The sequence below is a fragment of the Panthera leo genome, chromosome D3 (genome assembly GCF_018350215.1).
Source record: "Panthera leo isolate Ple1 chromosome D3, P.leo_Ple1_pat1.1, whole genome shotgun sequence".
NCBI classification, from domain to species: domain Eukaryota; kingdom Metazoa; phylum Chordata; class Mammalia; order Carnivora; family Felidae; genus Panthera; species Panthera leo.
Window position 1 is genome coordinate 21,639,577 of NC_056690.1, and position 14,248 is coordinate 21,653,824.

At 44.5% G+C, this 14,248-nt stretch overlaps 2 protein-coding genes and 1 long non-coding RNA gene across 27 annotated transcripts in view; 1 reads left to right on the forward strand and 2 right to left on the reverse strand.

Moving 5' to 3' along the window:
- Positions 1-3,355, reverse strand: part of SFI1 (SFI1 centrin binding protein) — a 104,858-nt gene extending 101,503 nt beyond the window's left edge. For 14 of the 16 annotated variants that reach the window (XM_042909506.1, XM_042909501.1, XM_042909496.1 and 11 more), the window contains exon 1: positions 3,235-3,355. The gene's annotated coding sequence lies outside the window, so the exon portion shown is untranslated. The other 2 variants (XM_042909492.1, XM_042909493.1) reach the window with 2 other exon arrangements.
- A 1,509-nt stretch (positions 3,356-4,864) lies between these two features.
- On the reverse strand, positions 4,865-7,729 carry LOC122203251. 2 transcript variants are annotated; one of them, XR_006195104.1, is made up of 3 exons: positions 7,560-7,729; positions 6,904-7,043; positions 4,865-6,400 (listed from the first exon to the last, which is right to left on the reverse strand). It is a non-coding gene; the product is annotated as an uncharacterized LOC122203251 (long non-coding RNA). The 2 variants fall into 2 exon arrangements; XR_006195105.1 differs by having other exon boundaries at positions 4,865-6,755.
- A 131-nt stretch (positions 7,730-7,860) lies between these two features.
- EIF4ENIF1 (eukaryotic translation initiation factor 4E nuclear import factor 1) overlaps positions 7,861-14,248 on the forward strand; it is a 44,703-nt gene continuing 38,315 nt past the window's right edge. For 4 of the 9 annotated variants that reach the window (XM_042909866.1, XM_042909872.1, XM_042909873.1 and 1 more), the window contains exons 1-2: positions 8,143-8,252; positions 8,898-9,020. In XM_042909866.1, coding sequence (XP_042765800.1) covers positions 8,925-9,020 — 96 coding nt within the window. In that variant the 5' untranslated portion in view covers positions 8,143-8,252; positions 8,898-8,924. Of the gene's footprint in view, positions 7,956-8,142; positions 8,253-8,288; positions 8,410-8,470; positions 8,490-8,649; positions 8,752-8,784; positions 8,803-8,897; positions 9,021-14,248 lie in introns of those variants that run through there. The other 5 variants (XM_042909867.1, XM_042909868.1, XM_042909871.1 and 2 more) reach the window with 5 other exon arrangements.

Genomic DNA, 14,248 nt, shown 5'->3' on the forward strand with positions numbered 1-14,248 from the left:
AAGCTTAGGCTACCCGCTTCTTGAGAAGTTACAGGAAAACTAGACATTGTCAAAATTAAAAACAGTTGTGTTTCAAAGGACACAAAGGACATCAAGGAAGTGAAAACACCACTCACTGGGAGAAAATATTTGCAAATCTGCTAAGAGACACGTCTAGTTTATATTTTTAAAAATTCCTACAACTCCATAAAAAACCCCAATTTAAAAATGGACAAGGGATATGAATAGACATTTCTCCAAAGAAAATACATAAATGGCCAATAAGCACATTACAGATGTTCAACATTATTAGCCATCAGGAAAATGCAAATCAAATAAGATAACCATTAGGATGGCTGTAATCGAAAAGACAAAGATTAGGGCACCTGGCTGGCTTAGTTGGAGGGAGCAATGTGATCTCAGGGTCTTGAATTCAAGTCCCATGTTGGGTGTAGAGATTAAACTTCAAAATAAAAAGACAAAAAGATAATAAGTGTTGGTGAGGATGTAGAGAAAGTGAAACCCTCATACACTGATGGTGATAATATAAAAAGGTGCAAGCCACTTTGGAAAACTGGCAGTTCCTCTAAAAGATAAATAGAGTTACCATTTGATCCAGCAGTTCCATTCCTATGTACATAGCCAAAAGAACTCAAAACAAACGTCTATACAAAAACTTGTACATGAATGTTCACGGCGACATTAATAATAGCCAAAAAAGTGAAAACCCAAATGTCCATCAACTCATGGATGGGCAAACAAAATATGGTATAACCATACCATGAAATATTATGCAACCATAAAAAGAAACACAGTACTGTTACATGTTAAAATATGGTTGCATGCTAAAACATGCTAAGTGAAAGAAGCCAATTACAAAGACCTATAACATCATACAATTCCACTTATATGAAATGTCCAGAACAGATAAATCTATGAGTCATAAAGTAAATTCCTGGCTGTCTAGGGCTGGGAGGATTGAAGGGAAAAGGGAATTACTACTAACAAATAAGGGTTTCTTTTTTGGATGGTGAAAATGTTCTAAAATTGAGTATGGTGAGATGGTTGCATAACAATAGATTTAAAAAATACTGAACACTTTCAATTAGTGAATTGTATCATATGTGACTTACATCACAATAAAGCTGTTTAAGGAAGAAAAAGAGAAGGAGGAAGTAGAAGTAGCAGTTATTACAGGAAAAGGTATCCCAAAAACCAAGGAAGCAAATTAAGGGGAAAAAAATGGGAATACAGGCAAGAATGAATTCAATACAATATCAAAAAGAAGAAAATCCCAGGATAGATGTGAAGAGAAGTCTCCAGATTAGAACTGAGTACAGCAGGCACAGAGCAACCAGTTCAGATTAGAGAAGAGGAGGGTCTCCAAGAAAGAGAGGAAATTGACCGTTTTTAGAGTAATTTTGCAGAAAATTACTGATAGGCATAAAAGAAATGCTGAATCACTCAGAAAAAAAAAAATTAGTGATCTGTGTATGGAATACCAGGCAAATGAGAAAAGAAGATAATTATTAATTCTCAGAAAAAATAATGGGATGGAGAAGAAAGAGTTGCAGTACTCTACTTGATTTAGCTATGAAATGTTATAGAACATTGATCATTAATTTAAAAAAAATTTTTTTGCTAAGTTTATTTATTTATTGAGAGAGAGAGAAAGAGAGCATGTGCGTGCACACCTGAGCGGGGGAGGGGCAGAGAGAGAGGGAGATAAAGAGAATCCCAAGCAGGCTCCTCACCATCAGTGCAGAGCCTGATGGGGGGCTCAAACTCACCAACCATGAGATCAGACCTGAGTCCAATTTTAGTATATGTGCTGCCGAAGCGAGCACAGATCAGACCTGAGTCCAAAACCAAGAGTCAGATGCTTAACCAACTGAGCCACCCCGGAGCCCCGACCATTAATTTAACATTAAATTAACACATAACCACAATGGCGATAAGATGGAAGGAAAACTGAGCTAAGCACTTATCTTCCACAAGAAGCAGTCAATACTTTATGTGTAAAACTAAAAAATCAGGAAATATCACCCATAAGGATATTTACTTCCAACTTCTAGAAGAGCCAGAGAAAGAGCTAGCAGAATGGAAATTATAACTGGGGAATAGGGCTATTTTCTATTACAAACTTTTAATATTAGTTTTTAAAAATCACGTATATTTGCCCACTGCCGGCGGGTCTACTCGAGGCGCGAGGCCTGAGGGCTCCGCCTCCTCGGTTGAGCGGCGAGAGCATTTCCTTCCGACGAAGTTAACTTCTTAAAGAAGTTTCTACGGTATTTTGTGGCTGCTAACAATGAGAAATGAGTGATCCTACGAAAGAAAAGCGAAGAAAGGCCTATATTTATATCTTAAGCCCCAGAATAAGTTTCAACTACTTCTTCCAGGAAGGCTTCTCTGACATTAGAAGTCTCATACTTTCAACGCACTTAGTTAGGCGGGTACCACTAAATCTAAAACGAATAGACCAAAACCAAAACAAAACAAAACACCACTAATGAAGCGGGTACTCTGTGCCAAGTATAGATAGTACTAAGCATTTTTCATTAATTACCTTTTTAACAACCACCTGAACGGGCGGTAGCCATTTCATTTTCCCAACGAAGTATCTAAGTGAGGTAACTAGCTAAGCTGTAGGGCTGGTACTCAGGTCCCTAACACCATCCGTTCAACATTGACTGCATCTACACAGAGGTTGACAGGAAAGCTGACTAGCCTCTTATGAAATAAAAACGAAGCATTGGTCTCCCACTGCTGGAGAGGCTTCACTGTTTTTGCTCTGTTGGGCCCTTCGGGGATCAGATGGGGACCCTGAGGTCTGTGCACAGAAGTCCCCGGCCCGGCCACGCAGCAGGGAACCGCGCAAGCTAAAGAGCCTTACCGGGACGCACGCACCCGCACCCGCCTTCAGCGCACCAGAATCGCGGGAGGATGCGGCGCCCCGGGGCCTGGGCAACAAGTCGCTGACCGGAAGCAGCCCCGGACGGGAAGGACGCGAGCTCCGCGCTGGGCGAAAAAGGCGGATTCCGCGAGTCCTACGCGCTCTCTTCACACCTCTTCCACACCCGAATCACAGTCAATGGGTAGGCAGCACCACTTGCACTTACTTCTAGGGAAGGAAGCGGAGGCTCAGAGAGGAGAGTAGGTTACTGGGCCCAACTCGGAGGGACATGCTCTCGCCGCCCAACCGAGGAGACCGAGCCACTCACAAGCTGGGGACGATTCGATCCAGCCTCATACCTGGACAAGCCGAGCCCTCAGGCCTCGCGCCTCCAGAAGCCCCGGCGGGAGTGGGCAGACGTAGCTGGCGCGGCTCTAGCCCCCCGCGGCCACCGCCTGCCTTGGCGCTTCCCGCGCCTCTGCTCTGGAGTCTTGCGCCGGCCCCGCCCCCGTCTCCACGGTGACGCGGCAAGCGTGTGAGACGCCCCAAGCGTGTGAGACGCCCCATCTGGGACCCTGTAGTTCGCGCAGCTTCCGTCTGGTAGATGACACGCCTCCCTCTGGCAGTCGAGGGGCACCTGCAATGCCGAGCTGGTCCCAAGGTGTGGGGAGGAATGCATCGTTTGGGCAACCCCAAGGAGAGTTTTCGGCCTCCTGGCCCATTCGCTTCTTTCACAGCTCAGCTTCCTACAGCTACTTTTAGACAAGGGTAGGTGCTGTTTCGAAGCGGATCTCGGAGCTACGCCTCGTGCGGCAAGCACTAGGTATGAGGTTCCCGTCTGGTGGCCCACGATGACGAAGGTTCTCCTCCCCCCACCCCCCCACCTTCAGGCTACCGCGTGAGCCTCTCTGGCTCTTGGTTCTCCACGGTGCGTTCCCAGGCAGTGCGAGCCAGCTCCTAAGGACTAGGGCGCGCACGCGTGGACCAGGGACGTAGTCAATCTGGAAGGGTGAGGGAGGGAGAGATGTCTTTCCGCAGCCCCCGAATTTAATTTATCCCCAGCTGGTATCTTCTCTTAACTCTTCCTTTAAAATTGTAATTAGCAATCACTAATTGTTAGTAAACAGTCGTTAAATTTTTTTTAATGAGTCTATTCCGATCTTTTAAAAATAGGGGTGAGAGAAAGTAGGTGGGGCATCTTTGTATGCTTTTCTCCTATGCTTTATAAAACATTTGAAAGCACATGAGATTTCTGGTGGAGAGAGCAAAGGCTAGCATTTTGTACTTAAATGCTTGGAAGATTATATATTACAAACATGAGGTAAAATAACTTGTTGAATATCACTGGATTAGAATCACGCAGGTAATTTGCATTTCTGCTCTGCTTTTTACGTGTGCTAATTTTTGTTGCCAAAAACAAGTTGTTTAAAAGACGTTCCACTTTAGCTGGACACGTGAAACCAATCTTTTAGGGATGACTAATTGAGTGAGTTTCAAAGTCCTAATTAACACTAACATTTACTAAAATTAGTCCTATGAGTACTTTATACTTTCTAGATGATTTGTGGATACTTTATTCCTGTCATGTGCCTTTACTACCAACAACTCTTAGGAAGGGTTATTTTCATTTGAGTTATTATGATGCATATAATTACTCCTGCCAGGAAAGATTAGAACATAACTGTATAGAATAATAGTGCGGTAGCACTTGCATGATTTCATCCGTTTCTGTTTTAAGTACTTCCCGTAAATAAAATCAAAGATATAAAGTTCCAGAAAGGGTAGAGGCTCTGCAAAGAATTTGTTGTGTGGTCTTTTTTCTTTTTTTTAATGTTTATTTTTGAGAGAGAGACAGAATGTGAGTTGGGGAGAGAGAGAGAGGGAGGCACAGAATCTGAAGCAGACTCCAGGCTTTGAGTTGTCAACACAGAGTCAGTCACAGAGCTCGAACTCACGAACTGTGAGGTCATGACCTGAGCCTATGTTGGATGCTCAACCAACTGAGCCATGCAGGTGCCCCTGTTGTGTGGTCTTCTAAAAGTCCCTTAATTTCTTTATGGTCTTTAACCTGAGTACATGATGCCACATACCTGTGAAACTGTTGAAATTTTATTTTCTTGGAACCAGGGATTACCCTTGGAGCAGGAAAAAATGAACAAGAAAAAGCCCACGTAGAGAGGTGCTGGGTAGTTGAGGTGTAATCCCAACTGAGATGAGGCTGCTCTCAAAATTACCAGGTTTTTAGTATTTTCATGTGCTTCTCTACTGCTCTTCGACTGCTAATTTCCCCAACAGACTGAACTTTTGAGTCCCCTTATGCCAAACTATGAGCCAACAATTGAACCTAAACTAAGACCTTACAAATACGTATTAAAGAACAAGAGTAATTTCTCTTATTCTCTCAAAGAGGCTTCTCATACTGATATTTGAAAATTCATTATTAACTGCAAAGAGGGGCATTGTAGAATTACAAACTATCATTCTTACCAAGGAGAATGATACTCGAAAGCTACAATGAAACAAGGACTTGCAAGCATCTAGCTTTTGCATGGCACAGGTGAAAGACATTTATAGATGCCCTCCTTTATTTATTACCTTTATTCCCAGGTACTAATTTGCTTCTCTTTTCACAAGGACAAATTGAGTCTCTGAAAGATAAGGGAGTTAAGACCAAGGTTCTACAAGGTACTGAAGAAGAGCCTGGTGGAAGACTGCATCCCAACTAGACCAGAGGGCCCAGAAAATTAGCACCAGGCCTCTATCATGGTAGCTACATTGCCTTGAGCAGATTTTGTGTGTATTTGTGGTAATTTGAAAATATGCCCACTAATTCTTTGACACTTCTCCCATATAAAAGTAGTCTAAGTCCCCTCCCCTTGGTGACTTCTATCTAAGGAGCAGATAGTTTGTTGTGGCAGAACAGCGAGTGGCTCTAAGGCTAGATCAGAAAAGACAATTCAGCAACCGGCTGCCCTCGGAATCCTGGCACTATGTTGTAAGAAAAGCTCAGGTCACAGAGAGAAGCCATGTGTAAACTTCCATCCAACTGCTCCAGTAGTCCCAGCTGACAGCCACCATCAAACACCAAATATGTGAGTAAGCGAGCCACTAAATGATCCTAGCCCCAAGCTTTCCACCTATTAAATGGAGCAGAGACCATTTAGTTCTAGCTGTCCCCAGTAGTACTAGCCTAAATTGAAGGCTTGGGTACAAAATAATTATTGAGCTAAGCCAATGGAGTTTGGGGATGGTTGATTATACAGCCATACTTGACTAGAGCAATTTTTTTAATGTTATCTCTAATTCCCACTATAAGCCTGAAAAATAGGTACTGCTGTCCCTTTTTGACAGAGGAGTAAACAGGTCCAGGAAGGTGAAATGACTGGCTTAGGTTTCACACTAAGTGGCAGAGCCAGGATTTAAGAGCTTGAAAGAATAGGCCTTCTTCACTACTCCTGATAGCAATGGGATTAGACCGTTTCCTCAGTCTTCTGAAGAACCTGGATTCCAAAAGCAGCTTGATTTCTAAAATATTAAGACGAACAATGTTTCATTACTTACAATGTGTCTCTCAGTAGGCTTAAAACACACACACACACACAAAACCAGCATAAGGCTTTTTAACCACCTTAACCTTTTTAATCTTGACAACAGCCCCTGTAGGTGGGTTATCTTTCCAATTTTACAGACTACAAAACCAAGGCTAAGGATAAATAAATGGCCTAATTCTCCCCAGCCTGTAGTGTATGGTAGAGCTGGGATGTGAACTCAGGCCTAATTTGCAAACGTTTCCCTCCGCCTCTTGCCTGCAAAGATAGTATACACTTTATTGTGTTCCAGATGAAAAACGTTTTCATAATTTTCTCGGTTGGCAAGACTCCTAGGAAGGGAATTTAGTGATCACTCAATGCCCAATCCCAATCTACGCCCACACATCATTTCACATCAACCCCAGGCGGTCGCAAGGGACAGAGACTGGGGCTCGTGATATTACCGCAGATCAGGATCACAGGTGATCACCGTCATACCTTTACTGATCGCTCCTCCCCAGCACGGCAGTTACTCTTCTGTCTCAGAGTAGGGAAATTATGTTTGCATCTGTGTTCGCATTTGCAGTCTCGCCACTGTGCTAAGCGCTTGACACTCGCCCTTCCCCTTCCTGTGCAAGCTATGGAAAGGTTCGAGTTATGATGGGGGAAAAAACCCTTTCAATGAATCTGTCAGTCGCCCTTCGCTCAATCGAAAGCAGTCGCGCGGCAAGTTTGTTAATGCAACAACGCACAATCTCATAAATTTATAGAGAGGGGCCGTTTTAGAAAGGAGATTGAAAACTCAAAAGTTGTTCGGGCTTTGCCCAACATTACACCCACTAATGAAAAACTTGAGATTCGGGCCCACAACTGGGAAGCTCAAAAGCCCCCAGGTTCTCCTCAGACTGCCACTGCCGAAGCCCCAGGCTTCCCCGCCGTTGCGAACTGTGCGAACGTCGAAGTCGACGCGCTCACAAGTCGCACCAGGCCGCAGACCCCAGCCCACTTCGCTGGTGCCACCGCCTTCCAGGGAGAACTGCCAGCCTGGGGCCTCGGCCTCCCAGCACCGCCCGCCCGGTTCTGCTCCGCCCCGAAGCGCGCGTGGGAACGCAGAGTCCTCCTCAGGGCTGCCCAGGACGACCGCCTGTGCGCACCTGTAAAGGCTTCTGCGGCCCCCGCCGCCGCCATCTCCTCGGCGCCTCCGCTTCCCCGCCGCCGGACGCACGCAAGGGCCGGCGCCCCAGGAGCGCGCCGAGATGTTTCTCTTTTCCGCCCGGCACTGCCGCGGCCACCTCACATCCGGGCGCGCGGCGGCGAAGGCGGTGCTGGGGCCCGGGTGCGTGGAGGGAGTTATTAAGGGGGAGGGGGCCCGGGAGGAGGGGCGGAGGGCTGGGCTGTGGTTACGGCGGCTGAAGAGAGACAGTCCGAGCTGGCGGGGGGGCGGGGGGGGCGAGAGCGAAGGCCGCGCGGAGCAGCCCTCTGACCGGCGCGGGCAGTAGGGAGGGGAGCGGCGGTCGAGGCGAAGGGCCGCCGAGCGGCGGAGGCACAGAGTAAGGGCCTGGTGGCGGCGGGAGCCGAGGCGCCGCGCGCCAAGGGCCGCAGGAAGGGCAGGGGCGCGGGCGCGCTGCTCCCGGGGTCGCGTGCGTGAGCGCGAGCGCCGGGGCACGCGCGGGGGGCGGGCAGGGACGCGAGGCCAGCGGGGCGGCCGGCGGGCAGCGGGCTGGCGGGCTGGCGGGGCCCGAGCCGCCGGGCCGGGGCGGACGGCGGCGGGCCTGCGCCGGCTCCAGCTTGGAGCGGCCGGGCCGGGGGATTCGATCTCCCCGCTCCCTTCGGCGCGCCTCCCCTCCGTGAGTACAGTCCCCGCCCTTCCTCCGAAGGAGGCCGCTGGGCCGCGGCCTGCGCGAGGGGCCGGGGGTTGGGGTCGCGGCCCGGGAAAGCCGAGTTTCGGAGCTGAAGCCGGATCTCGCCCCTTCCTTGCTATGGGCGCGCCTGACATGGCCACAGGTGCCGCCGGCCGGGTGGGGGGCGCTCGGGCCCCAGCCCCTGGCCTCTGGATAACAAGGGGCAGCTGGCGCCGTCCATTGGCAAGTGACAGGCACTTTACCACAGTCCGACTTCCCGGATCCCCAGCCCCAACTAGTCTCCTACCTGCCCCCACTCGGAAAACTTCCCCACTGCTGTCTGAAAGGTCCTCATGGGTGGCAGTGACTAATTTTGGTTTCTTTTTGTTTTAAAGCTGCTTGAAGGCTGTACCCTGATTTGGGCACCTTCTACTTATGCTTTCCTTACCCCTTTGATGCTTAGAACACAACTAGAAGAGCTAAGTACCAGTGGTTCTATTTCCAAGTGGGTTCTGGTTTATGGAATAGTTGTTGAATGAGACTTTGTTTTTAAAAGGTAGTCATTTTAAGAGATAAAAGAGTTTCAGTGTTTTAAACAGTCTTCTGAAAACATAGTGTTCTCTGTAACAGTTTTGCTGATTTATCTTCCAGGTGCAAAGAATTGTAGACCAAGGAGCCATGGATAGGAGAAGTGTGGGAGAAACAGAAAACGGAGATGCCTTTCTTGACCTGAAGAAGCAACCAGCCTCCAAATCCCCCCATCGCTATACAAAAGTAAGCTTTGTTACTAATGAAATAGTGTTTCTTTATAGGTGGGGGAGGTTGGTAACATTGTGTAGATATTTCATTAGTATTATCAAAAGTGGGAGTCTCATTCTGACTCACTATATGGACTAAATATTACTAAATTTAGTAAAGCATTTCTTTGAATTTTTTTCTGGAAGTGTGAATACGCGGTTTAAACTAGAATTTGCTTCTGAGTAGTTTTCACGTGAAGGGAATATTGGCTTAGATGGCATATGAATTTGTGGATCAGTGTATGTTGGCTCAAATGTTCTATAACAACCATAACTGGTATATTACTGATTTATATGCTGTAGAGTAAGGATTCCAGTTTTGCATGCAAATCACTCAAGGTTCTGTACTTGTTGAAGCTACTGCTCAGTATCTTACTGGCTCCTAAATGTTTCTGAAGAGGTTGACAGGACTCAGTGAGCTGTGAATTCATTTTTCGTTCCCTGAAATGTATTGGCTGGAGTACAAAAAATGTGCTTGGGACTGTTGACAGGAAGAGTCATGTTCTAGTTGGTCCCATATCTGTATTTCCTAAGTATGGACCCAATCAAGGGTTCTGATGTGGTTATTATCCCTGACTTTCCAGAATAATGATTAATATTTTGAAGTCAGGCCTTGTTTGTGTACTGGTGCCACTACTTGATAAAGTATCAACTGCTGTTAGAGTAATACTCATTTTTACTATTAAAAAAAATCTGATAGCATTTCATTTTTTCATTCAGATTTGGTCTTCCCAAATGTAGTTTTTCTCAAACCTGAAAGTGCTGAAGCCATGTTTCACAATTTAAATTCATTATCTAAAATGTTGATAGTTGAATTCCAAATGCAGAAAAGCTTATTAAATGAAGAGAAACTGATTTGAACTGCTTATTTTATATGCTTATGTGATTTCAACTTTCCTAGTACTTTTTGAATAAAAGTTCTTAATTGGTATTCTACTTGTAGAATCCAGGCAGAGAGGCTTTTGAATCACTTTCATAATGATCAAAGGGTGGCATGTATAGACCATCTTTATATGTATATCCATATTTAGGCTTAAGTCATTTTTAGGGAAGGTATTATTGATCTCTCTTAGGCTAGAACTTGTGTGTGTCTACAGTAAAGATAAAGAAGGTCAATATTGCCCACTTTTGATAATATAGTCTTAGAATTTTGTCATACTTAGATAAATGTGCCTCAAAGAAATGATTAAGAACATTTTTTAGGTTAATGACAGTGAATCTTAGATATAATGGTCTTCTCTACCAAAATTGATTGGAAATTGGCTTACTGTCCATTCCATTTGAGAAGATTTAGTTCATGGCACTTTTAGGATCATGTTTAGGCAGTGTTAGGGTAGTGGTTTCATGCATATGTGTTTCTCACAGTTTGCTTAATCTAGTCCTTGAGGCAAACTAAGCCTTTCTCCTTTGAAGAAAGCTTGAAACAATCCTGTGTTCTGAGAACTATAGTAAGTGGTCTGTTTTTGCACAACTGGAATAATACTTCAGCCATCCTACTCCTTACCTACATACTGAGATCAAACTATTGGAATAAAGCATATAGTAATGTTTCTGCATGGGCTAGAAAGTTTAGAAGCAATAGAAGGAAACTGTCCTCAGTGATTTTTATAGGTGATGTGTTTGTGAGAACTTGTAAATGTGGAATGTTAACTACAAGACTAAAAAACATATTGGCTAGATGAGAGGGCTTCTCAAACTTTGACCCTTCTTAGTTTAACGTTCATTTGTTTTATGAGATGATGTTAGTAGTCTGTTCAAAATTCGAGAGTTTTTTCCATGAAGGTGGAGAAGTCCAGATATTTGTCCTAGTGCTTTTATTTTTTTTTTAATTTTTTTTTAACGTTTTATTTATTTTTGAGAGAGAGAGAGCATGAACGGGGGAGGGGCAGAGAGAGAGGGAGACACAGAATCGGAAGCAGGCTCCAGGCTCTGAGCCATCAGCCCAGAGCCCGACGCGGGGCTCGAACCCACGGACCGCGAGATCGTGACCTGAGCCGAAGTCGGACGCCCAACTGACTGAGCCATCCAGGCGCCCCTGTCCTAGTGCTTTTAAAAGTAACATATCAGAGTCTCCTGTGCTATATTGTCCATCTTGCTTCCTAAATGTTGGTTTGTCTGGGGATTACCTGTGAACCCTTATAAAGTGTGAATTCTGTTAGGTTAGGAGTGGGCTTGAAATTTTGGCTTTTTAACCTCCCAGGTGGTGCCCTTACTGCAGGTCCACTGACCATACTTTGAATAGCAAGTCTTGAGTCTTCCTTGGAGAACTTGATATATGGTCTTGATGTTGTCAAGCAAGTCAGATGCATAATTACTCCCTAGGGTTCTGTTGGTGTCCATTGTGTTTCCACGAATGTATTAGGAAGTCAAGTTAAGAATCACATTAGGTACTTTCAGGCCTACCCCTAAGCCTCAGTGATGATTAATTGGAATGTATAAGTGGATGTATCATATGCACCTGTTATTCTGGGAATCTTGAGCCCTTAATTTATAAGCTCACTCAGGTCCGTTTCGCTAGGCCAGATTCCCAAGACCAAAAGCTATGTTTTGGTAACACTTAAATGTGCATGTATAAAGTGCTTGAATTATGTTGAAGGGCTTTTGGAGGTTACACAGTGGGATCTCCCCCTCAAAGTCATGGATTAAAAGTGTTTTTAGACAGTGGTTCTCAAACAGTGGTCTCTGAACTAGTGTTTAGCACCAACTGGTAACCTCTTAGAAATATAAAACCTCAAGCCCCATTTCAGTGGTATTGAATCAGATTCTAGGGATAGGGCCTTGTTCACATATAACAAGTCTTTCAGGGAATTCTGACTCTGATTCAAGTTTGAAAACTGTTGGTTTAGGAAAACAAGATAAGGTGGTCATGCTTATTAATGGAAAGACTTTGAGGCCTATTCAGATTTTTCTTACCTTCATCAGAGGTCCTTGTTGTTTGCTAGTTCTTGAGGTGTGGTACCTGCTCTTGGTGACACCATCTTCTGCTTCAAACAGTAGAAATGCTTTGGACTGTTCCACTATTCAGATCCATGTTCTTTTTCTTTGAGTAGACAGACTGATTTTAGGATATACATATTTGGTGCTGCTCCTTCTCTGCTCCTGTGTCTTGTCACTGATTCCTTATCAAATTTTATCACCTGCCAGTTAAACAGGGTATAAAAGCAGGGGCACTGCTAACATTCAGCTTAGTACTGCCCAGTGTTAATCATACCTGTCCAATCTACCAGCTAAAAAAAAGTAGGGATTGGATTTTACTGAGTTTAATTTCATGTGTGCTCATTGCCTTGGCACCATTTTGGTGTCTATAGGGATCTTCAGAGGAGGCACTCCACCCTGATTTGTGGCTGATGGGCACTTAGGCACCGTGATACATCCATGTTTATATCTTTGCTTTAAAACCATTTAAAAGGGGCGTCTGGGTGGCTCAGTTGGTTGAGCGTCCGACTTCAGCTCGGGTCATGATCTTGCGGCTCGTGAGTTCGAACCCTGACAGCTGCGCTGACAGCTCTGAGCCTGGAGCCTGCCTCAGATTCTGTGTTCCTCCCTCTCTCTGCCCCTCCCCAGCTCATGTTCTGTCTCTCTCTCTGAAGAATAAATATTAAAAAAAAATTTAAACCGGTAAAAAAAGGCACCAGAAGTGGACTAATTTGAGTAATTCTCCTAGCCTTCTTGGAGAGAATCAGTTATAAGACTTGAAGTCCAGCCTCTGAGAAAAGAGGGGCTATGATTTAAGTCCTAGCTTGAAATCAGTAGTCAGATGATCAGGTTTAACTATACCTGATCTAATTTTTAGATATCTAATTTGATAACTTCATAGATACCTTTCATAAACCGAGTTGAGAAGTAACCTCTAACAGGTGGCATTTCAGTGACATACTTAGCTACAAACTTAAGCTAATATAAAAGTTAAGGATATTTGTTTATATTGGGGAATTATGGTATGAAAAATCATTATACAATCTTAATGTTTCAGCTGTTCAGAAAACTAGGTAACTACAAGTTCTTACAGGGGGTCAGCTGGCAACACCATAGATACTGTCTTATGGTTGTTCTTTCTTACCTGTTCCAATTCTAAGTCATCTTGAAAAGTGGGGATTCAGGGCTCTTGCCCCCATGAGTATACTTTCCTCCTTGCTCATGGTGGGAACTTCTAGCTAGATAAGAAACCGGTCATTTTACAATTGGAACTGTTAACATAAAGATTTGTGGGTTGGGCCTTTGATTCAGTGAAGGATGCTATGAAGGGAGGCTGACTTAAGGAAAGCCTGCCCAAGGATGTGGCAGTTTGGCTCAGGGTTCCTGGTAGTCCCGCTGGGCAGGGACAAACCCAACACTGAGTGGCAGCTGCTGGGAGGTGTCATGCACCTTCCTTGTCCTCCCCAGAGAAGCAGTGAAGACAAGAGGATCAGGGGCATTGAGCCCCACTGCCTGATTTAGGATCACCACTTACTTACCTTGTGTGGCCTTCAGTCACGTACTTAGCTTCTCTGGTTCTCATCCTTTTCCTCTGTAAAATGCGGGTGGAATAGTATCTACTTCATAGGATTTTGTGGGGAATAAATGAGAAAATGCATGTCAAGTGTTTAGAAAAGTGGCTGATGCACAGTAAGTGCTAAAAACTCTTTAGGATGTAATAAGGGTATTAAAAGATATCTTCTTTAGATACCAACTTCAGATCAAGATGCTTAATTTTTAAATGTCACAGTAACTATTTCCAGTTTAATATGAAACCAGAAAGCCCTATTGAAGATGTAATGTCACTACCCTAAAAATGGTTTTAAGTTTTCTTCTAGTATTTACCTACTTAACATTTTATATTGTTTTTACCCATTGTATAAACACATTTAAAAGCCAAGATTAATTTTTTGTGTTGGCCAGATTAATGGAGAAAACAGACTTTGGTGGGTTTTTTTTCCCCCATTCGCATTTTCTTAGTTTCAAATCTTTCAGTAGACGAAAGTCTTTGCATCAGATCAGCCACCATTAGATGCTTGGATGAATCCAGGTCTGAGGTCCTGCTTAACAGCTCTGCAGGATCCTTTGAATTCTGACCTACCTGTAAGAACTGTTATAAATGGTGCCCACAGCAACAAACTTCATAAATGATGGTGGATGTATCCCATGTGTTCCCTATGTTGTTACTTCACCATTGCCCCGGCTATCATCTGTGGGTACCATTACCTCCTTGTGATCTATTTTTAACAG